The sequence below is a fragment of the Triturus cristatus genome, chromosome 6, assembly GCF_964204655.1.
Source record: "Triturus cristatus chromosome 6, aTriCri1.1, whole genome shotgun sequence".
NCBI classification, from domain to species: domain Eukaryota; kingdom Metazoa; phylum Chordata; class Amphibia; order Caudata; family Salamandridae; genus Triturus; species Triturus cristatus.
Window position 1 is genome coordinate 1,483,284,448 of NC_140589.1, and position 27,220 is coordinate 1,483,311,667.

At 45.7% G+C, this 27,220-nt stretch overlaps 1 protein-coding gene across 1 annotated transcript in view; it reads left to right on the forward strand.

Annotated features, from left to right (window-relative positions):
* Window positions 1–27,220, forward strand: part of EML6 (EMAP like 6) — an 884,002-nt gene that overhangs the window by 572,452 nt on the left and 284,330 nt on the right. The window contains exon 21 of the mRNA XM_085612599.1: window positions 8,220–8,361. Coding sequence (XP_085468725.1) covers window positions 8,220–8,361 — 142 coding nt within the window. The remainder of the gene's footprint in view (window positions 1–8,219; window positions 8,362–27,220) is intronic.

Below are 27,220 nucleotides of genomic sequence, written 5' to 3' on the forward strand. Positions count from 1 at the left end.
TCCACTGTTCTAATTATATTTAAATCCCTAAAGGTAGTTGCAATAGATTTACGAGCCAGATGATAGAGTCCATGAAGTGAGAACATCTGTAGTTGACATGATCCACAGAGTGGAAAACTCACAAAATGTGCTTGGGTTCTGTATCTAATATGGTTACTTAGTAGGACTCCACAATCATTCAAGGGTGTAAGTCATTAGAACCTAACCAAGACATGTGGACTCCTTTGGTATAAATGAACAATGAATTTATCGTTCACTAGTAAAACACAGGAACACCAGTGATTCCTAGATGGTAGCTGTAAAAGTCGGGTGCGTTTAATAATGAGAGCTGAAAGAAAAAAAATGGAAACTTTTGCAAAGAAGCTCAAAGTTATCTATTTAATGGGGGTGAAAGGCAGGCTGTCCCAAAGGCAGGTGCCAGAAAATAAACAGGCATCCTCCTTTCTTCTGCCTCTGCTGTGGGATAACCCATTTCATCTGTAAGGTTGACTGTAGAGTAGAGCTCTTCCTCTTTGAGGTGAAAAGGCAATGTGTAGTTTTTCAGAAAAGATTAAGCCACCCCATAAATAAGGTGGTGGATCTGACATAGGGCTTGATTTAGAGTTTGGTAGATGGGTTACTCCATCACAAAAGTGATGGACTTGTAATAAGGCGGACAGGATATACGTCAAGTGTGTGAAGGAGTACCCATCGGAGTAACCCATCCTACAAACTGTGAATCAGGTCCATCGTTCCTTAAATTTAGCTCTGCTGGTCATGGAGAGCCAAAACAATGAATTCATCATTAATGAAGTTGGATTGAAAGTGACTGTACATGCTGATATTACTTAATCTCTCAGTTGCACTTGAAACTATTGACAATGAGATCTTTCTAATCACCATTTCTACGCAAATGCTGATAAGCAGCTCTCGTATAAATAGTTTTTCTTTTCTTTCTGGTTGAACCCAATTAGTACAACTTGTACCCTCTAGGCCTCCTCCTTTGCCCACGTCCTGCTGAGTGCTTCTACGTTCATTGTTTTGACCTACATCTTGTACACAGAGCCACTGGATGCAATGCTACCTGAGAAAGGCCATAGGCATTCACTGTCATGTTGAGGATCCACTTGTACCCGAAAGCGACATCTTTAAGCTGAAGTTATTTCAAGCCAACTTTTGGACATTGGTTGCCTCTTTCTTGTAAAAATTAACTCGTCAATAACAAGAATAGGCACCAACTTCTCTTTGTTAGGGGAAGCAAACCTGTGATTCTTACATCTTATGTCAAATGTGTGCTTCAATAAATTATACACTCACACCTGATAGGTAGCAGAACAGTCCTGGGAGGTTTCCATAATGCACCACCAGCTCTTCTTGAATCCATCCTACAGGCAGGAGTTGGTCTTATAATGGCAGCTAGAGAGAAGTAGCTGTAACCACAACAATGGGTGAATCTCTGCTGGTTCCCACTGGCTACAAGATTCCAGTTTTAAACTTAAGTCGCATACACTCGTCAATCAATCATTTAGATTGCATGATTGACTGACAACTACATTCAGCTCCCATAACGCAAGAGGTAAATATATTCTTCCGCCTAAAACCTTGAAAATAAAGACAACCAAAACACAGCCTTGAGCTATCACGTATCCACTTTCTACTTGAAGCAATGTAGATCTTTAATGATGGAGAAAGCATTGACAATCTCCATGTTTATGTATTCCTCATTAAGGACTAACAGCTATCATCTAGGCTTCCATCAGTGGTTGTTTTTCACTCCTCGCATTTGAACATCACACTATTGTTTTCCAGTCACATTAATGTATATCTTTATTGGAGGGTAAAAGACCCATTCCATCGAGAAATTAATGTTTTAACAATTAACTAGTTAATTCTCGTGCAACGAAACAACAATGTGTATGATATAGTGATAACCATTTAGAAGGTGCACCCTAAATATGTTTTGCGATTTTTCTTTTTGCTACTTAATATTTATTTTATTTTTATTAATTTGTATTCATAAAGTTTTATAAAGCGTGAACATCACCCATATATATATATGTGGGTGTGTGTATGTATAGATGTAGATATATGTGTATGTATATATATATATGTTTTGTGTGTATAGATGTTTATATGTGTGTATATATGTATGTATATATTTGTGTGTATATATATATTATATATATATGTGTGTGTGTATTTTATTTTAGAATTTGATATATATATAATATGCAAGGGTGCTTTTATAGCACAAAATGTAGTGGTATAAAAATCCATATTCCAGAGGAAGCCGTGAACCATGGCAAATATTTCAGACTTCCCTGTGAAATGTGGGGATCATCATCATAACATAAGTCCCCAAACCACACTGAAGAGCTTTACCATTGTAATGGCTACTAGGATTAAGTGATATGGAGGACCAAAATATGTGGAAAGGTTATTTCTATTATGTGGCAAAAAAGGCAAATCATGCTGCCTATTTTCTGGTAGTATCTTCATACATTTGAGCTAAAACATTTTTGTAAAATCTGTAAATTACGCATATTATGTGGCAGATGTGGTAAATCCAACATATGCGGTAATATTGGCCACCATAGAATCACAGAAATCCACCAGTTCTCACCATTGCCGGTAATTTAAAAATATATTCAAGAAAGGTAAGCAAAACTTAAATATTTTAATTCCAATCAGTGTCCGTTGTTAACTGCACTTTAAAGAAAACTGTTTTTTCAAGCCAACTGTCCCAAAATAAACATGTAATATAAACAAATTCATATGGACTAACCTGTAACATGGACCTATATTGGTATGTCTGAGTATTTGTGATATTTACAAGCCATTCACTCTTGGGCCTCATGTATTAGAATATCAGAAGAACCAGTTGATGGCAATGCTGAACCAGGTCTTTTGCTATAACCCGACAGGCAGCCAAACCCAACTGAGGATGGCCCATGGTTGTGCACAGTGGGGGTTGACTGCAGAGGTTAGTATGGTCCGGTCCTTCTCTAAACCCACCATGAGCTCTCAAATCCCAGTCTGCTTCTAATAGGCAAGCTTTGGCTTGCCACTTTTTCTTTCATTTTTTTTTTGGACTGGTTCTCAAACCTCATTGTGGATAAACAAACTCAATGTGTGATCATGTACCATGCAATTGTTGGAGCAATGTGGGATTCACCGCCCTTTCAAGAGGAACAACAAAGGTCCAAAAGTGCTGTTGCTTGGGATTCGCTGACCCATGGCAGGGTTTACAACCAACAGAGGCTTTCTGTGGGTCTGTGAACCCCACAGCAGAATGTATTTGTACTATTTAGGACAGTCCCTTTGCAAACCAAGGCCTTCCCTGCTACCTGTGCTAAACAGTGTAATAGGCAGCAGTCAATGTCCAGAGGACGCAGTAATGAGGGGGGAGAGAGAGAGAGAATATATAAAAGGATAGAAAACACAGCATCACAAAGTGGGCATGAGGAAACAGAAGAAGAGATCTCAGTCATGGGAACTTGCAACCCTGCCAACAGGTAAATCCTCTTAGATCAGACTAACTTGAAGTTTCTGTGCATGCATTTCTGAAGATAAGGCAACCTAGAGCATTGAAAAAAGATGCCCAGCAGTAGGCAGGAAGAGTCATGACAGGACAGAACCAGACCAAACGTATTGCTCAGGGCAGAGCATACTCTTGCAGGCTCAGGAGAAGCAAAGTGGGGTAGTCCCTCGGAGTAACTACCAAAAGGCAATCAACTGCAAAGACAACATGTTTGAGGAGTCTGGTTCTTTCATTGACCAGTAAAGGATCAGGGTGCACGTAAATTGTGCTGACATTTTAGATAGCTGGCCCCCTTGTTTGTTGGGGTGACCTGTAAAATTTATTGGGGCTGCGTCCTTCAAAAGCTGTGCAAGATGCATCTTACAGGCATGCGCTGTGGCTGATTTGGCCTCCATTCCTTGCTTATTGACGTGCTCGTAGAGGCAGCTCAGCCTACGCCTCCTCAAGTAATTCCACTGTTGCCAGCCCAAATAGTCCTTAAACCCATGCCTCTGCAATGGGCTCCTAGTATATAGGCTCTTTAAAGAATGACAAGCACTCAATCCTGGATGGATGGAACCCGAATGGAAACTCAGAGAACCAGTGATTAGCAACAGTGGCAGGCAGGCTGTGTTCCTAAGCCAGAAGATACCTACCGTTATATGTGTCAGTCAATCACAGTGGAATTCTACATGTTGTGTATTAAGGTGTTCCAACTTAATTGTTCTCCATGTACCAGCCTCAGAAGGATTTAAAGCTGAACAGCTGACTACTTTTGGTCAGTGTGAGATGGATGTCAATTAGAAGCTGCTACCTCTGCATTTTATCTGGCAACCCATGACCTCCAAAAGGCAGCCTCTGGTTTCCTGGCAACCGATCTACATGTACCTCTTCTGTTCAGAATGTATTACAAGTTCCAAAATTGTTGGAAAGTAAACTGAAAACTGTGATGCAGCAAGAGATAAGGTGGATTTTTGTTCAACATAATGAAACCTGAAGCACCCTTTGTAACAGCCAAGTGAGTATGTACTCCATCGGACATGTACTCATTACTGCAGAAAGAATAAAACAATGTCAGAGGCAGTAAAAGGCAATTTAATTTCAAAGGCTGGCAGCAGCACTTAAACATGTATGTTTTTCTATAGAAATAACATTTTCCTAAATTACACTATGGAATTACCATCTTGTTAGTAAATATTGCTTCATTTTATAATGATTTTTTTGTAAAGTTTACATAACTCATAACAAAATCATTTGTATATTTCTCCAATGTTTTCTCTCTCTATACATCCTCAATTAATATTGTCAAGGGAAGGTGCCTAGATGCATGTTTGCAGTTACTCAGACCCTCTTTCCATAATACCTTTCATTCCTGTATTACTAACAATAAAAACCTTGTTTGCAGCCTATGCATTTTTAGGTTTCGTCTACCAGACAACATGTGTGATATCTGTTGTGAAACGTATTGATAGTTTACTGTAGGCGTACAGCCCACCCATTGCTTACTATTGGTTGGCTTCATTGTCGCTCTTATTTGCTTACTTCTTATTCATTAGCATGTGTGAGCTTTCCTTCTTCTTCTTGGGATGTATTACTGTGTCCTTATACTACTCGCTTTTTAAGACTCAACTTTTTATCAACACTCCATAAACATGCGTATGTTTTCCAGCTGTCTCCCTAGTGTGCTTCTCCACCCCACTCCATGCTGCTCTCTCTTGTGCTTGTGGTTCTCCCCCACACCCCTTAATAATTCTATCTTGTGCTCACCCTGCCCATGTTGTTTTCACGCCACTGTGCTTCTCCCTCTTCCAGCTCCACATTACTCGCCTTTCCCCGTTTGTTTTCCTCTCCCATCATCCACACTCCATCTTGGTTTCCTGTTTGCTCCCCTAGTGCCCTCAATGTTGCTTCCCCTACCCGGACCCTCAGTGTTGCTTCTGGCCCCCTAGCCCCCACCTTCCCTTTTTGTATTGCTTCCGTGCCCCTCCCCCACACCCTCCCGGCCTTGTTGCTTCTCCCCACTTGCTTTCCCAAAAAATAATGCTTTTACGATGTTTACTTTTTATTTGCTGATCCGAGTTGGATTGGCAACTAAAAAGAAGAAAACTGCAGCATCATTTTATGGGTGCTCGCATGCATGGTGCACACGCCAACATAATGACGCTACAGGCAATTTTTTTCTTATTTAGCCATACTGCATAGCATTGAGGATTCTGTGCAGCATGGCTAAAAGGTATTGGGAAAATAAATAGATCCCAAAAGACGAGACCTAGTGGCTTTGCAAATGCTTGTCATTCGTAGGGGCATAAACAGAGGTAACCAAAATATGGAGATGGGCCATGGGTGCTTCAAAAAAAAGAGAAATTTAATTTAAGTGGCACACTTTTTTGAATCCCAGCCCACCCATTTGGGCGCAGAATCATCATCTTAAACAAATAGCTTTCTGCCAATACAAATAGCCAATGCATTAATCTAGAAGGCTGAAAATGTCCTCCTTTGCCTTTCAAAATGATGATGTCTTCAGATAAAATTGTCCAGAGCCCCTGCCATGCACAGTGTTGTTATATATTTTTTAAGATGTCATCAGTGATTTAATCAATGAGGCCATAGAACATGTCATGACTGATGTAATATGTGCGGTCATTAGCAGTGCTTGGCAAGGGCATGAGTTATATTTACTTCCATTAACTATTAAATATTTTAACTGGTGAATTTCAGTGGTTTTTTTTAGTTGAAAGTGTTACGCTACCTAACTATCATGTCACTTTGACCTTTGTTATTTCCAATGAATTTCTAAGGTTCTTTTTTTTCACCATAGAGGATTAGCTCTTTGTTAAGAGAGTACCAAGTCAACATACAAGGCAAGCCTATTAGATTTGTCAAAGGGGCTGTTAACACTAACCTGAAACAAGCTAGACGTGTGCAAAGTAAATACTAAGACGCTGCCACAAGATTAGCCCAATTTCTGGATGAGATTTTTTTTTTATTGGTTACAAAACAGTTACATCAAGGGGTCTTGTCCACTGTGTGGTAGGTGGAGAGGGCAGCAGACTGTCAGACTAAGTGCTTGATTACGATGTTGGTCGGAGGCACTGTCGCGGTCTCTGAGCTGACTGAGCTCTGGTCCCGACACCACAATTACAATGTGATCGCCCATGCTGCAGTCGCATACTCCCATTTCTGTATGGGAGCGTGTGCTGCGGCCGTAAACCGGCTGTAGCACAAGCTCCCATGGAGAAATTGGAGAGTCTGTTCATCCCTACACCGTGTGGCAGGCGCCTACCACATGGTGCAGGGATTAACAGGGGCACCATAGGTGCCACCTCGGCCCCCTACCGGAGACTGCAAGAAGAAGGGGGTCCCTGCTAGGGGCCCCCAAACTCTTTTTCCGACACGCTTTTCCTATCAGAGGACACAGCATGGAAAACTTGTCGAAAACCAAACATTGCAATCCCAACGGCAGAAACGCCGTCTATTGTGACTACGAGGTAAAGGAGCCTGTCGAAATCCACCCGGAAAGACTGTCTGGTTTCATTTCCGACTGCCTAGATTGTAATGAGGCGGTCGGAATTGGAACCGTCAATGTCGGTCATAAAGCCTCCGACCTGTGGTTGAAAGCTTTCTGCCTAACATTGAAATAGGCCCCTATATGTCTGATCCTTAGAATGAGCAACAATTCCTATTTATTGTCCATCGTTCACATTGTAAGCGATGTGCATCTGTCACTAATATACATTGAAAAAATGTTAATAAGGAATCACTTTGCACAACAAGTGAAAGGTCTTTGCAGGTGTAAGTTGAGCATGCACGTGCAGATGGCTTTGATGACTCCAGATCCCTTACTAGCCACATCAGTCACACGTTAGTTATAATTCCGACAGTTCCAGGGATACGTTTCACCGGAGCTTGAGCAATCAGTGCTTCCTGAATCGAGCCAGTTGCTTATCCTACTGCTCGAGAAACATACATTTTTAACTTCAAAACGAGGGACATGGTGTCCCAGTTATCGTGCTTGCAGTAAGGCCCGGGGCACGGTTTCCATCGGGTGTAAGTGTTAGTGTGCTGCAGAGTGGTGTCTGGCGGTGACGCAGACGTTCATTTGTCAGCAGATTTGCAGACGTAAGTCACTCTTCTCATGTGACAAGGAAAGTGGTACGGCTCATTGTAATTGGACCCCAAGCCGCTCTGCCAGACTCGTGTTTCTGCTATGTTTAGCTGGCAGGGTCCGACATGCCCACCGATACCAGTCACCCGCCTTCTGCTGTTCCCAGTGACCGCAGACAACACGGTGCCATGACACAAGTCGTTGCACAAAGCTTTCTTGCAGTCAAAGCGTGTGTACTTATTGTTGCTAATACACGGACACGGCACTACTGAAAAATTACTGGTCGGACTCGGAGTAATTATTAAATTGTGACCGCAATTATGAGAGAAATATAGCGTGCATGCTTTCAGAAAAATACTGTTCCGGCCAGTGAATCCTGTTGTTTGCCAGAAGATTTGATTAGGAGGAAATCAGGCATCCGATTGGGACAGATCATTACATATTTAATTGTATTACTGTACTCTGGTTGGCCGCCGGAGCTTTACTTTGAATGGCATTACTGCCAATTTGAGTCCTCGGGCTGCTGATAATGAATGGGCAGGATGTTGCAAAATGGCGGCGGTGATTTCGCAGCAGTGCGAAGTGAGCTGACCTTTCTGAGTTCTTTTCGAACAGGGTCACATGGAAGGCGAAGTCTGGGGGCTGGCGACCCACCCGAACCTGCCCATCTGCGCCACAGTGAGCGACGATAAGACCCTGCGCATCTGGGAGCTCTCCTCTCAGCACCGCATGCTGGCGGTGCGCAAGCTCAAGAAAGGTAACCCTAATGCTGTTATGTGGGAAACGTGTGGTAGGCTGCACTCAAATATTTTTTCAAATAATCGTTTCCAGCATGTACACATACTTTGCCTCGCTCTAGTCCAATAGTACCGATGTAAAATTACACCTGAGCATCATTTCATAATGATCCCGAACACCAATAAAAGGCTGCAAAATATAGGACTCATTTACTAAATAACCCTTCATCCATTCTGTACGAAAGTCTCACTTTTCACGCGCAAGGACAGCTCATATTTCAGATTTATCCAGCTCAGCAATTACATTTTTTGCTTATTTTGTGAGGCATGTCATATGCAATGTGGAGGCCCTTCCTCTGAGTTACATTTCAGTTACAATCCTAGACAGGAGACACAGGGCTAACAAAACATTCAGTTTATTATGCAACGAGGTCCAGTCAAACTGCCTCTCTGACTCCTCAGGGCCTTAAGAAAAGAAGTCTTCAGCTTAGTGCTCCAGCACGTGGTGGTATCAAATTAAACCTAAAGATGAGAAATTGCCTTTTCTGTGTATGAGGAGGTCTCCGGAGTCCAAATAGTATTTTGCTTGGAGTGTTGAAAATCTACCCCCTGATCCTGGGGATTCTGTTTACTCACAGCCTGTTGAACATTCACTGAGGTTAGAGATGGTACCAGAGAGCTTCTTAATTTCTTGATTGCTCTAAGTTCTGGCATGCTAGGCTTAGCCTAAAATCTCTGAGGCCTGGTTCACAGCTGTTCGGGCTTGTAAGTGTTGTTTAAGAACAATCCTGTGCACACATACAATTAATTAAATCAAAATTGACATGAGTAAATACAACTTGACAAAAGAAACATCCGTATATATATTAGTAATTCTGTTTAATATGCGTATCCAGCCGACACGTGTTTCATCGTGGGACGTGTAAACCACGACTCTTCAGGGCTGAAGCTAATGCCAAAATGACAGTAGATACCCTCCACCGGTGATAATTCCAACCCGGTAGGGTAACGCAAAATGTGAGCGATGGGTCAGTAGATCTGAGCAAATAAGTATAATCTCTCCAAAAATTCAGCAAAAACAAGGGTCTTAGATGACTTCCTGCCGCCAGTCACGTAAAAATCAGTGGTAAAGAACACGTATCCTTAAATAATAATTCCAGCCCGTAAGTGTCAGGCAACGAAATCTGCTAGAAAACGTCTATGCAAACAAGTGTAAGTAGAAGGATGTATCAAAACATCCTGGCGGCATCCATTCCGTCTCCCCTCCCTGTTTTGCACCATACAGACATTGAAGCTCACATCACCTACGTTTATCAGCAGAGCGCCATTTCTTCCTAATTTTTGAATACCCCGTTCTAACTTTTTACATTGTAAGTGTTGTTTTTTTTGTTATTGATAACACACATAGGTACTAGTGCATCTTCAAGGTTCAAAAATTGAACTGCAAGAGAAAACGCTGTAATCCTTGTTTTCAGAAGCAGGAGTAGTAGTCATTTCCGTCCTCCGAACAGATGTACTACAGTCTGGCTGATTGTTCATTGTAATGATTTTGCCATCTCTGGGGGTTGCGGGCCGTGGCCCTGCAAAAGCTAACGAGCACCTAGAAATTATTTTTTGAGAGGTATTCTCAAATGTGTGGCAGGTCATTTTCCATCCTCGAAGGTTCATCTTGAAAATAACAGAAGTGCCTATCACAGTTGGGAAAGAAAAAATATATGGTACACCCCTTATTCCATCGGGTGTAGGCGAAGAGTATTCTGTATGGAGAGAAAAAAAGCCCTTGTAGGAAAATGTTGATTTTTGAAATTAATACGTTTTTTTTAAAGAACTCTACATTACGACACAGAAACAGTCTACTTCCGCTCATAGACCCTAACTTCAATCACATGTTGGCTGTGTCTTTGGGCCTGCCAGACGCCCCCCCCCCCCGCCTTTCAGCGAGGTTAGTGCCGTGCAGATACCGAATACTTGATACATACGTTAGTTGAGTTCACCTGGAGAACTAGAATTGTGCCAGGAAAGATACAGTTTCCGTAGATTTCAATATATGCTTCTTTAAGGTTCAGTAAACCAGTAACAATGCCTCAGTCCCTACAGAGCGCAGGCATTAGTCTACGATATATAGATGTACACATTATTTTTAATGAGTAACTAAAAAGTGCAAGGGTACTGTGGTCATTTTGGCTATGTGTTCATCCCCATCAGACAAAGGATTCTTCTCTGATCTACTTTTATAGTTGCTGTTTCACCAACATTTCATAAACGTCTACTTTCCAACAAGGTTATCTTTCTTGCAGAAGGCTGCTCCTATCAACCATTTCTTTTTCTTGCTGTTTTAAAAGGCTACCATGTTAGATTGCATTTGTTATTTTTCTGCAGACAGTTTGTCTTTCAGGAAATGGCTTCATTATTCCACAGTATCTTATTTTCATCATTACCTTTAGTTTTATGGACTAGAACTAAATTTTTTTGTGAACGCAAGAATATTTTCCTTTGTCACCCATGAGATCAGGCAGTAAAGAACAGCAGTGTCCTGTTCTCGAGGGGGCTTATAGTCAGCTCTTCTGGCGGTTACAGACTTTATCAAATGTAATAGGAATTTGCCTGGCCATAGTACTGGTAAGTTCCAATTCTATTAAGGACACTGAGGCGAGGATTATGCCTTCTTCCTTCGCTTTATTACTACCGCAGCAAGAGTTAAACACCATCAAACCATCAAAAAACTACTACTCCCATGAACACTAGGGAGTAAGAGAAACAATTTCATCATAGTCCTTCGACACTGTCCATTATCCAGCCAACACTTGGTCTCTCCTCTGTACTTCCTCTTTCTTCGCGCGAACAGCCTGGACAAGAACGTCACGCATCTTGTTTGGGTCCATCGTTTCATGCAAAATAGGCAGTGTCAGAACCAAGGCCAGAGCAGTCGGCAACAGAGACAACACTGAAGAGGTATCGTAAAAACATATGCACAGTGAGCAGGAGCAAAGGGCACAGCTTCACACAATAGAGTGAACAATGCTTCAAGAAAGAAAAACCCCAAAGAGCATTACTTACTCTAGAAACGGGGAGGGTCCTCAAGTCCACCAGACGCCGGGAGGGATAATCCTCACCTCCGTGTCCTTAATAGAATTGGAATTTACCAGTACTATAGCTAGGGAAATTCCTATTCTATGTCAGGACCATAGGCTCCGATTATGCCAGTTCAAAGCTTATCCACCACCAGCTGAGCCACTTCCAGTATCGGCTTGAAATTAAACCGTTTAAAGGTGGAATCTGAAGACCAGTCGGCCGCACTCATGAGATCCTCAAGCCGTGCACCGAGTGCAAACGCTTTGGAGGCCACATCACCTCTTGCAGAATGAGCACCAAAATTCTTGGTATCAATCCCCGCCTCCTGCATGTCCCACCGCACCCAACGGGCTATAGTTGGGTGCGGGCTATAGTTGGGTACCTTAAAAGGCTTGCGAAGTGCAATAAGCAACTGTCTCTCACCGGGAGGACGAACCTCTTCGGTCAATTCTTCATAAGCACGGAGGTATTGCACTACACACTATTTGGGGGATTCTCGAAACGCCAGGTAGGATATCACCCATGTATGGCAGTTAGTCCTTCTACTAACCGTGACAGAAACCCCATTGGGGGAAAAAACCCGGGCTGAGGCATCAAGGGCTCGAACATCAGACAGCCGACTGCAAGAAACCAAACACAAGAGAATTGCCAACTTAGTAGAGAGCTCCTTGCGTGACAAGAACCTATTCGGTTGCCAGGAAAGAAACTGGTTCAATACCAAATTCACACCCCATAACGAGGTTCCGGGGGAAGCGAGAGGTGGATACCTCTCAGAAGCCTGCACACCAACGGGTGTTCCCCCACCGGGGCTCCCTGGACGGGAACGTGATCCGCGGATACTGCCAAGCGGAAGGTGTTAATAGAATGATAAGCCAAACCTTGTTCTGCCAGGTCCACCAATAATATGGATTACATCTGCGCCCATGGGATCAACACCCCATCGCAGGCACCAACGATGCCATCTATTCCAGGCGGAGCGGTATCTCTTGGTCGTACTGTCCACCCAAGCCTTGGAGAGAAGGGACTCTGCGTGTACTGAAAGGCCCGGGAGCGCCCATCGACGCCTGAGATCCTCCAGGCCATCAGCCGCAGCGACCCGTCCACCACCATGCGGTGAGGAGCGAGGTCCGGATCCAGAGGAAAGTGGGGGAGTCGGATTGAAAAATCCAAGGAAAGTTCCAGTAGAACCGGAAACCACACTTGAGTTCTCCACAGAGGGGTAATCAACACGACCTCTGCCTGTTGGCGACGCACATGAGCGGATACCTGCGTGATCATGGAGAAGGCAGGAAATGCGTAGCCCCGCTCCGGAAACCAGTCCTGCAGGAACGCATCTGTCGCTTCCGCCAACGGGTCTGGCCTCCAGCTGAAAAAACGTGGTAACTGTTGATCCAGCCGAGACGCAAAGAGGTCTACAGAGAACGGACCCCAACGCTCCGCTATCTGAGCAAACACTAAGGGATCGAGTTTCCAAATGCTGGCATCCAGCCGATGACGGGAGAGCCAATCTGCAACCTCGTTCGCTCAGCCCAGAAGATATTCCGCCATGACCGATACTTGATTGTCTAGGTAAAAGTTCCAAAAGTCTTTTGCAAGATTGGACCGCCCCCGGGACCGAGTACCACCCAGGTGGTTGATATAACGGACCGCCGAGACGTTGTCCATCTTGAGAAGAACGCATGACTGGACTGTGTCCTTGGTACAGCATTGCACAGCGAACGAGCCCGCCAGGAGCACGCCCATTCCACGCCTTCATGTGTTTAAGCCACCATGCCATTTCCTCCTTCACCTGCGCCAAGAGGGGGATGGACTGTGAATAAGTTAGGCCTCTCTGGAGGTGATGCACCTTGAACCGTTGTAGAGCGCGATAGTGCAAAGGGCTCGGAAAAATGGCTTGAATTGAAGACGAGAGGAGCCCCACTAAGCAGGCTAACTGGCGCAAGGAAGTGTGGGTTTTTGCCAACGTGTGGCGCAACTCGTTCCTGATCTTCGCCATTTTCCTGGCAGGCCAGCTCAGCATAGACGAAATGGAATCCACTGAAAACCCCAGGAAGGTGGCATTTTTCACCCGGGATAGAAGAGACTTCTCGTTTATGACAAACCCCATCCCCTGAAGGAGGTTGTCCGCCACCTGCAGGTGACTGGAGAGTGCCTGGGGACATTGGTCCATCAGGAGCATATCGTCGAGGTAGACAATCAAACGAATGCCCTGAGCTCTGAGGAATTCCACTACTGGTCGAAGGACCTTGGTGAAGCACCAAGGCGCTGAGGAGAGACCGAAAGGCAGAGTGGTAAACTCGAAGACCTGACAGTCCCAGACGAACTGAAGGAAACGGCGGTGTGGGGGAAAAATCGGTATTGCGAGGTACACGTCCTTGAGATCCAACCGGACCATCCAGTCGCGAAGCCGTAAAACATCCCTGAGGAGGTGGATCCCTCCATCTTGAAATGGCGGTACACCACCCACTCGTTGAACTCTTTTAAATTTATTACCGGCCTGCCGCCCCCATCGGGCTTGTCAACCAGGAGTAATTTGCTGAGAAAGCCCTGAGGGTGTTCTCGAGTGCGACAAATTGCTCCTTTTTGGAGGAGAGCTGAGACCTCTTCGCTCACCACCTCCACATCGCGCTGCGAGAAAGAGATCGGGCGAGGCCTTTCAACTGCTGCGGACGGCCATGGAACTCCACCTGGAAGCCCTGCACCATTTGCAGTACCCACACATCGCTTGTGAGAGATCCTTGCTGGAAGAAACTGCGCTAAGCGCCCCACCCCCACCCCACTAGCAGGAGCTCCGAAGACAGCACACTCACCTTTGTTGGAATTATTGGCCTGTCCCTTCAATCCACTATGGCCTCGGAACTTCTGTCCTCTTGTGATGTAGAAGGTGTTATAACCGGAGCCATCCTGGTACTGCCCGCGACCGGAGCCTTGCCCCCTATCGGAGTTGTGATAGTTGGAGCGGCAGGTCGCACGGCCCCTGCCGTGACCGGCCCCGTGGAAACCCGAGGGGTAAACACCTTGCGTATGTTGGATTGGGCTTTGTCCAGTGACGTGAACATGGCCACGAACTTGCGCAGTTCTCGGACAAAGGGCTCACGAAAAGGTCCCTTGGGCCAGGCGCCCGCCTCTGAAGAGGCAAGGTCCCCCAACTTAGCGTCCACCTTAATTAAGAGCGAACGGCGTCTCTCTGTTGAAAGGGCGCAGTTGGCGTTCCCCAGGAACACAGTAGCCCGCTCCGCCCAGCCAGAAAGCACCTCAGGATCAAACAAGGACCCAGGTGCCTTGGCCTCCTCGTCCATGTCCAGAATTTTGGTCACCGGCCAGTGGCGGCTGGCGACATTTGAAAGTGGTGAGGCGTTAAATTATGACAGTTCTGCACTGAGGCGAGCGAGTGAGCCTAAACAACCTTCGGGGGGTTCGGGGGTTCTCCCCCGAGAAAATTTTGAAAAAATAGAGGATAAATGGAGCATTTTCAAGCAAATATGAGGAAGCAGGAAGGTTATTTATGCAATACACCCAGCCTCCTCCTTATGACCCCTATTACCCTCCCATCTCTCTCCTTTGCTTCTCTCCACCTCTCTCAAGGACCGGAAGAGCAACTGCACTTTAATCAGGTCCTCTGGAATTATGCAACAGGAAGTACCAAATTATGCAGCAGGGTTGACTACATTTTACAGTGTAATGCAGGGTAGTATTTCATTATTATGTCACTTTCTGCACATGTTAACACTATGTGAAGGGCCATCCACTGTGCAGCAACATATTACTGCATTTTTAGTAACATTTGATCCTTTTTCTGGTGGATTTTGTTAAAATCTTCAATTTAGGCTGTAGATGATAGATTATATAGCTAAGGTATCAAATCCATAAATAAAATCCACACTGGCATATCAAACCCTTGACTTCTCTGCGGAGAGATGTTCACATATATGTCAATTGTGATTTCTATTTTAGAAATAAGTGTGTGAAGGAGTAATATGCACATTCTGAAATATTGATTGCATAAAAACTAAAATTGTGTGTTTAAAGTTAAGGAAAGAGAGAGTGGGTGCATATGTGGTGATGGGGCCATACAAGTGGTGCATGCAGGACTCAGTGAAAAACAGGTAAGGATGAGGAAAGAGATTACACAAGATTAAGGATTACAAAAAGAAGCAGAAAAAAAAGAGTCAACAAGTGGCTAACTGTGAAAGACTGCGGATGAAAGCAGTGTGAAGAGAGAACAGGAGCGATCTGACACTCCGAAGACCAGAAGCCTTTTCACAGATCTTGGTAATGGTTAATTACTGCTTTAATTTCCTTGTGAGAAAGTGTCACTCAGAGTGTTGTTTATTTGACAGTAGAATGTCAATCATACGCAGGGCCACTGGAATTATGAGGCAAGGGAAGGTCAAATTATGCAGCAGGGTTGAGTAAATTATGCAGCAAGAAAAGTAAGTCATGCGGCATTATGCTCGGCAACAGCTGTTGCTGTGTTTTTACTAACTTTTGAACCGCTTGAGCTAGAAACAAGTTTTTTTGTTAAAATCTGCAGATTATGTAGCAGACTATGGATTATGTAGCAAATGGGGAAAATCTACAATCACTGCAGCCACAAAATCGCATAATTCCCAAGGCCCTGCTCATATGCACACTAAAACCACCAAAATGACACAATTGAGTAGTCTGCAAACTTGGCAGCTATGTTTCTGGTGCTAGTTGCTCAAATGGGTGCAATTTCTGATATTTATACGTTTCCCATGTCTTCATAGCTTGATTTCTGCTCGCGAGAAAGTGTCACTCATAGTCGTTGAATGTCACTCGTAATTACAAAGGAAAATGTCACACTAAAGCCGTCTTAACCCCTTCAGTGCCACGCCCTTTCCCCCTCCTGTGCCGGGCGTTGCACTAGTGGGTGGGGTTCATGACGAGATAGTCTCGTCATGGGCACAGCGCAACCGTGCTCCATGACGAGACTATCTCGTCATAGGCACTGAAGAGGTTAAACCTTGGCAGCTATGGAATAGTCTTACAAAGAAGTAAACCCTATTAAGATCTTATTTTACATATTGATTTGTAACGGAGTACGATGACATTCAACTCGTTCTTGACACGTCGGTTCTAACGATAGATAAATCTAATCTCACAACAACATACACATAATCTGTATACCTTACTTTCGTAATTGTCACAGCAAATGTGAAACACTTTAAATGTAATCATAGTAACAAGACATTGTCACTTTCTTTCTCAGACAACACAAACTAAATTCACTTCGTTAAATTTGCCCACACACACACCTTAGGATAAACTTGGCAATTTACACAGTTTTTAATGATGCATTAAACTTACTTCACAGATAGGAACGAGGTGAACAGTCGTTTGTTTATAATCGCAACACCGACAAAATTAAAAAGCTCAGAACTGTGACACTCACGCCCTAGAAACCATACCGAAATACTCCATTTCAAACCAACCTAATTTTTTGTTTTACATTAAAACAACTTGCCCCAAGTCACTCGGTCACCTGTACCGAAGTAACGTTGACACACCTAGCACAGAAATAAAAAAAATAATAATAAAACACTATTTCTTCCAACAACAAGAGCAGTCGTGGCTCGCAGTGAGTACTCGCGGGGGTGGGGGGCCGAGGGAGAAAATGTAAAAAATGAAAACTTACCTGACCGCCTCTCTCTGCTCCTGGTCCGCGTTGGCAATGGCGCCTCTTGGAACAGGACTGGAGTGACACACAACCCCTCAGCCAATCCTGGCACTGCTGCAGCGCCAGGATTGGCTTAGGGCACGGTTGCTCTTTGCCCGCCGCCTGACCATTAGGAGACCGAGGGGCTCCTAATGGGCATGCGCAAGCCAGTGGAAACGCAAGTGCGCATGACTGGGCACGGGTGAAAAATTCTCTCACCTTCCCCACTCATTCGCACTTGTGCTGCTGCCTGTCCCTGGCTGCTGGTCTGACAATGCATGTCAGTCAACATGACGCCGGACCGCCCACCCCCTTCAGACTCTGAAGGGGGTGGGCAGTCCGACGTCATGCTGACTGACATGATTGTCAGTTCTCCCTCGGCGATCTGAACTTAAGTAAACTAAGCTCAGAGACGCCGAGGGAGCTGTGGGTGCGGGCGGGGGGGCAACGCCCCAACGCCCCCAATGGACGCACCGCCACTGTCACCGGCCCTACTGCATCAAGGAGCTTGTCCTGGCACGAATGCTAGGACCTGTCAATACCCTTTTTAGGGTCCTTGACAAATTTGGCCAAGAAGGTCGCCATTTTGGGGTCAATGTCTGGGGTGAGGGCGACCTTGTTCTCTAGACAAGGGCGAGGGCACTCCGCCCACAGACCGTTGCAAGCCTCCTGTTCCATAGGCTTACGCAAACGGCCCGCCACATATTTCGCCACCTTATCCGCTCGGACCCAGTTGGTAGACCTAGGATGTACAATGTCATCTGGGTTCAGCATGTCAGAGTTACCACCCGGGGAAGGGGAGGGCAACCAAGGTCTAGAAGGGCCCGCCTCATCGTCGGTATCCCCCAGGGTATCCCCATTGTCTGGGTCAGGGGTAGCGTGGGGGGGACGGAGGGTCTACCTGAGGAGCTGCCGGCTCAGGGACCGGAGCCTGCGCAAGAAAGGCCTGTTTCAGGCAGGCAGAAGCATCCACATCCACCCCGTCGCCACAATGCTTTTTGGCAGGCAGGGGACCCTCCCCCTGCGGAGCCTTAGGGGTCTCTAGAAGGGTCGCGAGTGCTTCATGTATTTGGCGCACTCCTGCGCAATGCGCGCCGAAAGGCACTGCTCAAGAGGTTCCACGGCCTGGTTTACGGCATTATAAATGGAATCATCCACCGCCTGATAGAAGTTGTCATCCCAGGGAAGGACGAAAGACAGGTCATCATCGCCCCCCTGGTACTGATTCTAGTCTGGGGCGTGCATGGTTATTTGAAAGGTGGCCCCATATAAACCAGAAGGCAGTGCCTCCACAACAAAACCCAGGAATACTGGTGTGCAAAACCACGCAAGTGTGAGGGAATTAAAGTTGGGAGCGAGCCCAGGCAAATGTGGGTGAACGAAGTTCACAATTGGGAGGGCAGAGCCCTGGAGACACTTGCGCCCTTACAACATGACTGGGCCGTCTCCCGAGAAAAGTGTCTCCGAGGCGCTGCAGCCGCTAATTGCAACCCTGCAGGGTGTTAAAAGGATGCCACAAATACGGACCCCAGACGGGGCGTAATAAAAAGAATCAGGGAATACTTGACCCAGCAGGGTGTCACTCGGGAGAACCGGGGCAAGCAAGGCTCCTCACAGGACGGGACATGCCAGCACTCTTATGAGCAGTGCCGGCGCGCGCCGACCGCGAGATAGACCACAGCGCCCCCGCGCGGTCAAAAGAAACACCGCGGTAGTGAGAGGAAAGTCGCGTAAGGTACGCGCTAGCGTCCCGCGACCTGGGGGATCTGAAAAGAAAACAGAACATAAACGTTCCCCAGACCCCCAATGCATAAATATAGGCAATAAAAGCACCAGAAACGACATGAACAACAATCCCAATACAGGAGAAAAAATAAACATGACTTATCTTGCTGCGGAGCAGCGAAGGAAGAGGAAGTACAGAGGAGGGACCAAGTGGAGGCTGGATAATGGACAGTGCCGAAGGACTATGATGAAATTGTTTCTCTTACTACCTAGTGTTCATGGGAGTAGTAGTTTTTTGATGGTGTTTAAAACTTGCTGCTGTTGTAATAAAGCGAAGGAAGAAGGCATAATCAGAGCCTCTGGTCCTCACATAGAATCTTGATCTTGGAAAACAATTGGTAGTCATCCTACTTGACTTGTCTGCTGCTTTTGATTGTGTCTTATGACATCCTACAGTTGAGACTGGATAAGGCTGGTATAGTGGATAATGCATGGCATTTGCTAGAATCTTACTTCTCTGACAGGCATCAAGCTGTCCTTCTATTTCCCTATACTTCACGTTCTAGAGAAATTAAATGTGGGGTCCTGCAGGGGTCAGCACTCAGCCCTACTCTGTTTAATATTTATGCAGCTCAGCTGGCCCCCATTGTTCAATCTAGGGTATTCAACATCATGTCTTATGCCGAAGATACACAGCTGATGCATGGATTTCAACATCTGGATGACCCCATGGTCAGCAACTTCTAGGTATGTCTCTTGGATGTAGCAAGCTGGATGCACAGCAGTTGTCTAAAGCCGAACTCTGATAAATCTGAATTCCTAGCCTTTAGGGATTCTTTCTCATAAGACAACTGGGTGAAGCTCCTAGCTAAAAATGTAGGGGTTAAACTGGACATAGCCCTGTCATTCACTGATTCCTCACTCTGTGCATGCTATGTAAGATCTTCAAGTGATTACCCCTACACATGAGTCACACCATGACATATGCCCTCATTACGAGCTGACCTGACTACGGCAACGCCCTCTACGTAGAAATCACCGCACATCTCCTACAGAGACTTCAGACCATACAGAGCTCTGCAGCCAGACTCATCCTCCTCCGACGAACCCACATCACACCCCTTCTCGGGCAACTCCACTGGCTCCCTGTATAGAAGAGATATCCATTTAAGCTGCTGACCCATGCACACAAGGCTCTACACAACCAAGGACCCGCCTACATTAACCACCGCCTGAACTTCCACCAACCATTGAGAAGACTACGCTCAACCTCCCTCCCACTTGCCCATACTCCCCACATCTACCAAACCATAAGTGGAGGACGCTCTGTCTCCCACATCGCAGCAAAGACCTGGAACAGCCTCCCCACGCAACTTTGGACTATCACCTCACTTCCGGAATTCCGAATATCCCTCAAGACCTGGCTGGTCGAATACGCCTCTAGGACCTGAAAACGCCTGGATAGCCTATTGGGCGATTAGCCATGCTTTATAAATTCTGATTGATTGATTGAATGATTTAAACCACAGGTTCAGACCATTGCTGCTATTTGTTTCTCTCTTCTGACTCCCAGTGGTAACTTGGAGAGACATTGTGAATGCTTTGATTAAATCAAGACTAGATCAGACAAATGCCCTTTATGTAGGAGTTCCATTGGAGCTGATATACAGGCTACAATGAGCAAAGAATGTGGCTGTTTTTCTTATTTTAAACATTCCTAAACGGCAATCCATTTAGCAAAGTTTGAAGTAACTGCATTGGCTACCGGTCAAGCAAAGATTGAAGTATGAAGCACTAACTATTACCCATAAGGCTTTTCATAAAAAAGGTCCCTCATACATTCAGGAAATAGTTAAAAAATATATATATCCCCCATAGGGCACTACACTCTTCTCATCAAAAGCTCCTATGCATTCCTAGGGTGGATAAGGCCAGAGCAGGGGACATATCTTTCTCCTTCTGGGCGGCTTGTATTTGGAACTGTTTACCAGAACACCTTGGGGCAATCCCCACAGAGCCCGCCTTTAAAGCCCACCTGAAGACTTCAGAGGTGTAAACAGATTTTGCTTTCTAATTCGGCTCCAGTATGCTTCTTTGGAAGCTGCTGTACATGCTCTACAAGTTATTTTCCATTCATTCATTCAAAGCTATGGGTAAGAGAGAGCACAATCTTCTTCTGACCTAACACAAGCTACACTAAGGCTACAACAACCATCAAACTGTCTGACCCCTAAAGGTGATCAGGTTTCCGTGAGCTCACCCAAAAGCAGCAAGGCTCCATCAGAGAAATACATATGCAATAACTGACAAAAACAATGACACTGTGAAAGAATAAAAATTATTTATGTTCGATCCACTGCTTCTGGCAAGATGACAGATGTCCCAAACCCTTCCAGGTCATATTATAAGAAGGTGGCAAGCATCAGTCCCACTAAATAAACCAAGAAGTAAATTCCCACCATGCACAGAGAATTAAACAATATGATTAGAAGCAGAGCAGTTATGGTGTTCAAATGAAGCCCATTTTTCATAAGAATGCCAAGACCACAATAAATATTGTATTTAGAATGACATGTGGGGTCAGACTACAGGCCCAAGATGTTGTTGGCTATCAAAACATCTGAACACCATGAATTGGGAAGACCCAAGAAGAGAAAGACCCAGGTCACCTAGTCCTAAGCTACCCCTTTTGTTCTGTGAGATGTAATAACACTGACAACAAAAGACGAAAGAAGCGTAAAATCAAAAAAACAAATTTTCTAAAAGACCCGAAGGTAGTAGGTAAAATGCAAGAATAGTGACATGAATCTGAAGTAGGGAGCAAAAGTTATATCAGCAACAAATTGTGATTTCTTGTTGATAAAGAACAGTTTTGTGGCTTCTTTTCTAAAAAACCGCCACAAGGGAGCAGCACTTGGTATGTTTTTTGTAACTGAAGAGCAGCTTTTTTAGGAAAACAGTGTATTTAAAAAGGAAATAACCGTACAACTTCACTTGCAGCATCTCCATCCAGCGTAGTACTTGCCCACATCAGGTTTTTTAGGGAAACAATGCCTTTGAAAATATTTGTTTAAAAAGGGAATAACTTTCAAAGTTCACTAATAGCGGTTCTGCCCAGTTTCTCAGGAAATGCTCTTGATAAAATAGACATACATCTATTTTAAAATATCTTCAAATATTCATAATTGGATTTTCTAACCTTGGTTCACTGTTTCTAGTTGCAGGCGGCACCCTACAATTCCAGTACAGATGTATTGCCAAGTTCCAAAGGGGCAAGCTGCATTCCCTACTAGGACCCCAATTCCTTTATTCTTGAAGGTCAGCAAGCTAATAGGGCCACTAGTCCTAGAACTACATTTTGGACCCACAATTTCAAGGAAACAATAGATACGTATCTCTCCATAGTCCTCTATAATACAGGGAGGAATGAGTAGGTTCAAGGAGGGAAGTATTCTTGTCTTCATCTATTCTAGGAAAGTCTGTCCTCTGGGTGGGTCACGTGGGGTATTTTAAATCATAACATCAGGTGAATAGGACTAAAATTCTTTGACTTCACTGCCTCGATCTTTAGGTCTTTTCTCCATCTTCGATCATTTGGCACAATATAGCCTCTACCTCACTACTGATGGCCATTGGGACTTGCCGAGTGATATGTCTGAACGGCACAGCCCCTTTTCTTAACACTATTTTATAACCATATCTTTTGGCTTTTCTAAGTCTGTCTTCAAACACACTATCATACATATTAAGAACTCTATTTGTTGTTATGTTATAAATATTTCTAAAGTGCACGACTCACCCTGGGGCATCTCAGCGCTTACGTAGTGAAGAGAGGGAAAACCGGCAGCAATTGATGAGTATATTGAAACAGAAAGGCTTTTAGTTGTTTCCTAACAACAGTGTACGAGGTACATTTGCGCAAGGCCATGGGGAGCTGATTCCAGTACCGTGGGACAAGGTGCGAGAAGGCTCTGCCCCAGGTACGACTTAGACGTATTCGGGGGACTTTTAGAAGAGCTGATGAGTTAGATCTGAGGTTACAGACCGAACCCCGCTTTGTAAATTTATTTTGCAAATAATAGGGACCTTTGCCGTTTAAGGTGTTACAAGTAAGGCAACAAATCTTAAAAAAGGATCGCTTCTTCACTGGTAACCAGTGGAGCTCTCTCAGCAAGGGGGCTGAGGAGGAGCCTGAAGGGCGATTCAGAATCATCCTTGCCACGGTGTTTTGAATCACCTGCAGTTTAGCAAGCTGCGTCTCACCTACTTCAGCCGACAGCGCATTCCCATAGTCAAGGCAACTAATCACCATAGCCTGGACCAAGGTTCTACGATGTTTAATAGGCAAATAAGGAAGTATCTTGCGTAGAAGGCGTAGGCTGTAATAACAAGAGCTGATAGTGGCCGCAATGTGATCCTTCATAGTTAGTGTCTGGTCCAGTTTTAATCCAAGATTTTTCACGGATTGAGTTGGAATGGGAGCAGTTCCCAGCTGACAAGGCCACCAGTCATCCGTCCAGATGATTGAGGCTTTACCCATAAGCATAACCTCAGTTTTGCTAGGATTCAGCTGGAGGCAGTTCTCCGTCATCCAGTTAGAGATGGCGAGCATACCTGCCGAAAATTGGATTTTCTCATCTTCTAGATTAGAACCGATTGGGAACATCAGCTGAGTATCGTCAGCATAGGAGATTATCTCGAACCCTAACGGTTCAACAATTTTTGCCAGAGGGGCCATGTACACATTAAATAATGTTGGACTTAGACAAGAGCCCTGAGGCACGAACTTGTCTAAACGGGATTTCTGAGAAAGATAAGGTCCTAACATTACCGTTTGCCATCTATCTGACAAAAACATTTCCAGCCATTTTAGGGCTGTGCCTCGAATGCCAAAAGAATGTAGTCTCTCCATTTAGATTCTCTACTCCGATTACCATGACTAGGTTTGAGGCACTAGTTTTTTAAAAAGTTTTTTTAACTACTCTACCCTGACACATTGACAATACTTTAGCCAGTTTCTTAGTGTCGACACCCAACATTGAGAAAGGTCTTCCAAGCAATTTTCTTCAGTGAGACCTTCGTATTGGCCCTCAGTGAGGCTCGAGAGTGCAATGTCATCCAAAAAATGCTCCAGTACATCCGGGACCACTGCCACCTCTTCTGTGGACACCGATGATAGGTGAACATGCATAAGAGAATTAATACCATGCTGTGTAGACACGTGGCTACCATCCGCCTGCTGAAGCGTGAGAATGATCGGGGAGGGGCTCTCACGCTTAAGAAGCCATGCTAATAAATGACCTGATTTGTCTCCCTCCCGGTGGAGCAGTTGGCGATAGGCTCTAGGATTAAACCCAATATCAGATCGTATTGATGTGTCATCTAATCTAATATTGATGGTCCCGATTTTGCGATGTACACTGTACCATGTATTTCCCTTTCTGAGAATTGAATTTGATGCTTTCTTGGCTAACCCTGCTTACCGCCATGGCATCCATTGGGGGCCTCCCCGGCGGCAGCTGTGTATGTCCGGGACCGTGCCCCTCTGTGGACCCTGGAGCTGACTCTGGAAGACCAGGCCTGACACTGGGCCTGAACTGGTTACCCACATCGGACGGACATTGCTAGACACAGAGACTCTGTAATAGAGGTAAGGGCCGATCGGCTGCGACATCGCGCAGCTGGCTCTTCTTCCACACCCCCTTTCTGGGGTCACAGTTCTAGGCCCACCTGTGAAGCCATGTTGCATCCCCTGCCTGTGTAGACCCTGGGTGCAAGACACTTGAATGCCTCTCACTGGGCCCTCCTCCTTTGCCACTGCTGGGAGCCTGTACCTTCGCACCTTCTTCTGACCCCCTGGGGGCATCTCAGGGCCCATCTGGCCTTGTACTCTGTCTCTGCTCAGAGCTCACCAAGGATAGTCCTCCTTACTTCCATATGCCCTTCTGAGTTGAATAAGGCATCGATGACACGCTGCTGGGGCCCAATCTGAGTTCTCTTCACCTGCATCCTTCTTGGGGGACTGGTGCACCTCTTGGACCCCCTGACCAGACTTGGCCTCAGGGAATCCTTTGCCCTTGAAATCCTCATCGGGGCCTCTTCCCAAACCAAAACCTGAGCTTCCACGAGTACTGGGGAGACTAGAGGTGCCCTACCTTGCTGGGGAGTACTCTATGGGCCTGGTATAAGTGGGAATCTATCCAGCACTCTCTCCTTGGCCCCTCAAAACTAATATCTGCATGCAAAAGACATCGCCTGCTCTGAGTGGACCCCTAGCCTTCACAGGGCCCCCACCACAAGTGATCCGGACCAAGGCTGCGCCATTCTTACTCTGGCTATCGATCTCACTTCAGTGCTCTCCAGCGGTCCTTGCTAGTCACCCACAGTCGCAGGTGCTCTCCCTTGGCCATGCCTCGCACAGAAATTGGCAAAGACACTCTAGCCGCTGCCTCTAGGGACAACCCAGTCGCCTCTATGTGGCTAAAGTAGGCCCGACCCCGGGATCTACAAACCCCCACAAACAATGGCTTCCAGCGAATTTATGAAGGCTCTCCTCATACAGGCTTATAAGAGCAATTTCTAACAGGATATCAATTCTGAGATTGGCTCACTCAAAACCGAATTCAAGGCCTTTCTCCACGACCTTAGGCGGAATGTTGCTGAGATTGGGGGATGGGTCGACTATCTCGAACGCACGATAGATGTACGCTGGGACGATCAGGAGAATTTGTGGCGTAGAATGGCTATCCTTGAAGATCAGCACATTGACCTTCATTTGAAGCAAGAAGATTTGGGAAATAGAAGCAGGAGAAACAACCTCTGCATTAGAGGGATCCCCAAGGGGGCTGAGGGCTCAGACATCATGGCGTTCACGCGGTCCTTCTCCAGACGATTAGAGGCGATAAAGATGCGTCTCCACTGGCCTTGGACAGAGACCACTGAGTTGCCACGGCCCAGGCCGCTCTGACGTTGTCCCTGATGTACTCACACAAGTACACTTCTTCACTGAAAAAGAGACTATCCTACAGGCCGCGCAAAGCAAGGCGGAGCTGGTCTACAACGGGCACCCTATTCGCGTCTTCCATGATATTGCTCTGGTGATGCTGCGGCGTCCTAGAGACCTTAAACCTGGCACTGACAAACTACATGAACTCAACGTCAAATATCAGTAGGGACACCTCTTTGAGCTTTACTTAGGAGGGCAGACGCTGGGCGCTCCGCTCCTTGCGAGAAGCAACGCAACTCTTGCTTTTTCCAGTGGCATCCTGGGATACCAGCCCATCTCCTTTCATGCCTCACCCAGAGATGCCATATGCCCTGAATGGTCTACAGTGCCCCCTCCTAAACATGGAACATGCGCCAAGGAACAATCATCTTTCCATCCAAACAAGATATCATCCAACACCTCTGCTCTATGGATGATGCACACTCTCCAACCCAATCCCGTGCGGCATCTTAGTAACTGCCAGTCCACTCCCTCCCTGGTTGGGACCTGCACTGGCCCATTGCTTTATCAAGCTCCGACCGCCCATGCAAAGCTTACCTACTCTCTACACACAGAGTTGAGCCAAGTGAAGGTGACATACATCCAGAGTCTGTCGATCTCAGGTCAGAACATTTCCTCCCGCCGATCTCTTCGTAGCCTGCCTTTTCAACCCCTGCAATAGACTGCTTGCGGCACCTCTCCATTACTGAATCGGGCCCAGTGGTGGGGTCCCTCCCCCACCCTGATGATCACTGGCTGTGGGGACTGGAGACCGGAACATTTATAGAACTCTCTTCCATGCCTCCCTTGTTCAATTCATTCCCTTGGAGAGTGACTTCTCCAGAATGGCCCGTGTCCAGATAAATGGACCGTTCCTGGACTTCAATAGAGTTTTCAAGCCTGGTTGCCCTTTTCCTATTAATGTTATTGTTTCCTTATATTCTTTCATCTACACCCTCTCCCTGGGGAACTTCGGGTTGGGCATGGGGACTATTTGGGCTCCTTTCTTTTTCTGTCCTACACTAGGGGAGAATTGCTACTCATCACAAAACCTGGCACACCTTTCACGCCTTTTCCCACCCTGTCCTCCACCCCCTCTGTGTGGGGGTACTCCCCTGGAGCACTACTCTTGACTATCGAGACTTCCAGGTCTAGCTGCTTTCATGTTCGCAACAGCCACTCAAACTCGCCCGCCATAGCAGTTAGCCCTTTTGCTCCGTATAATGGCTGAAGTACATCCACATTAAATTCCTCTCTCTCAACGCGAAGGGACTTAACGCCCCTAATAAACGGTGCCAGATTTGGCATTAGATACTCATACATGACCTTGATGATATTTTCTTATAAGAAACACACCTACAATCAGATACACATAGCATGGCCCATTCAAAATACCTGACTCAATATTGGGCTCTCC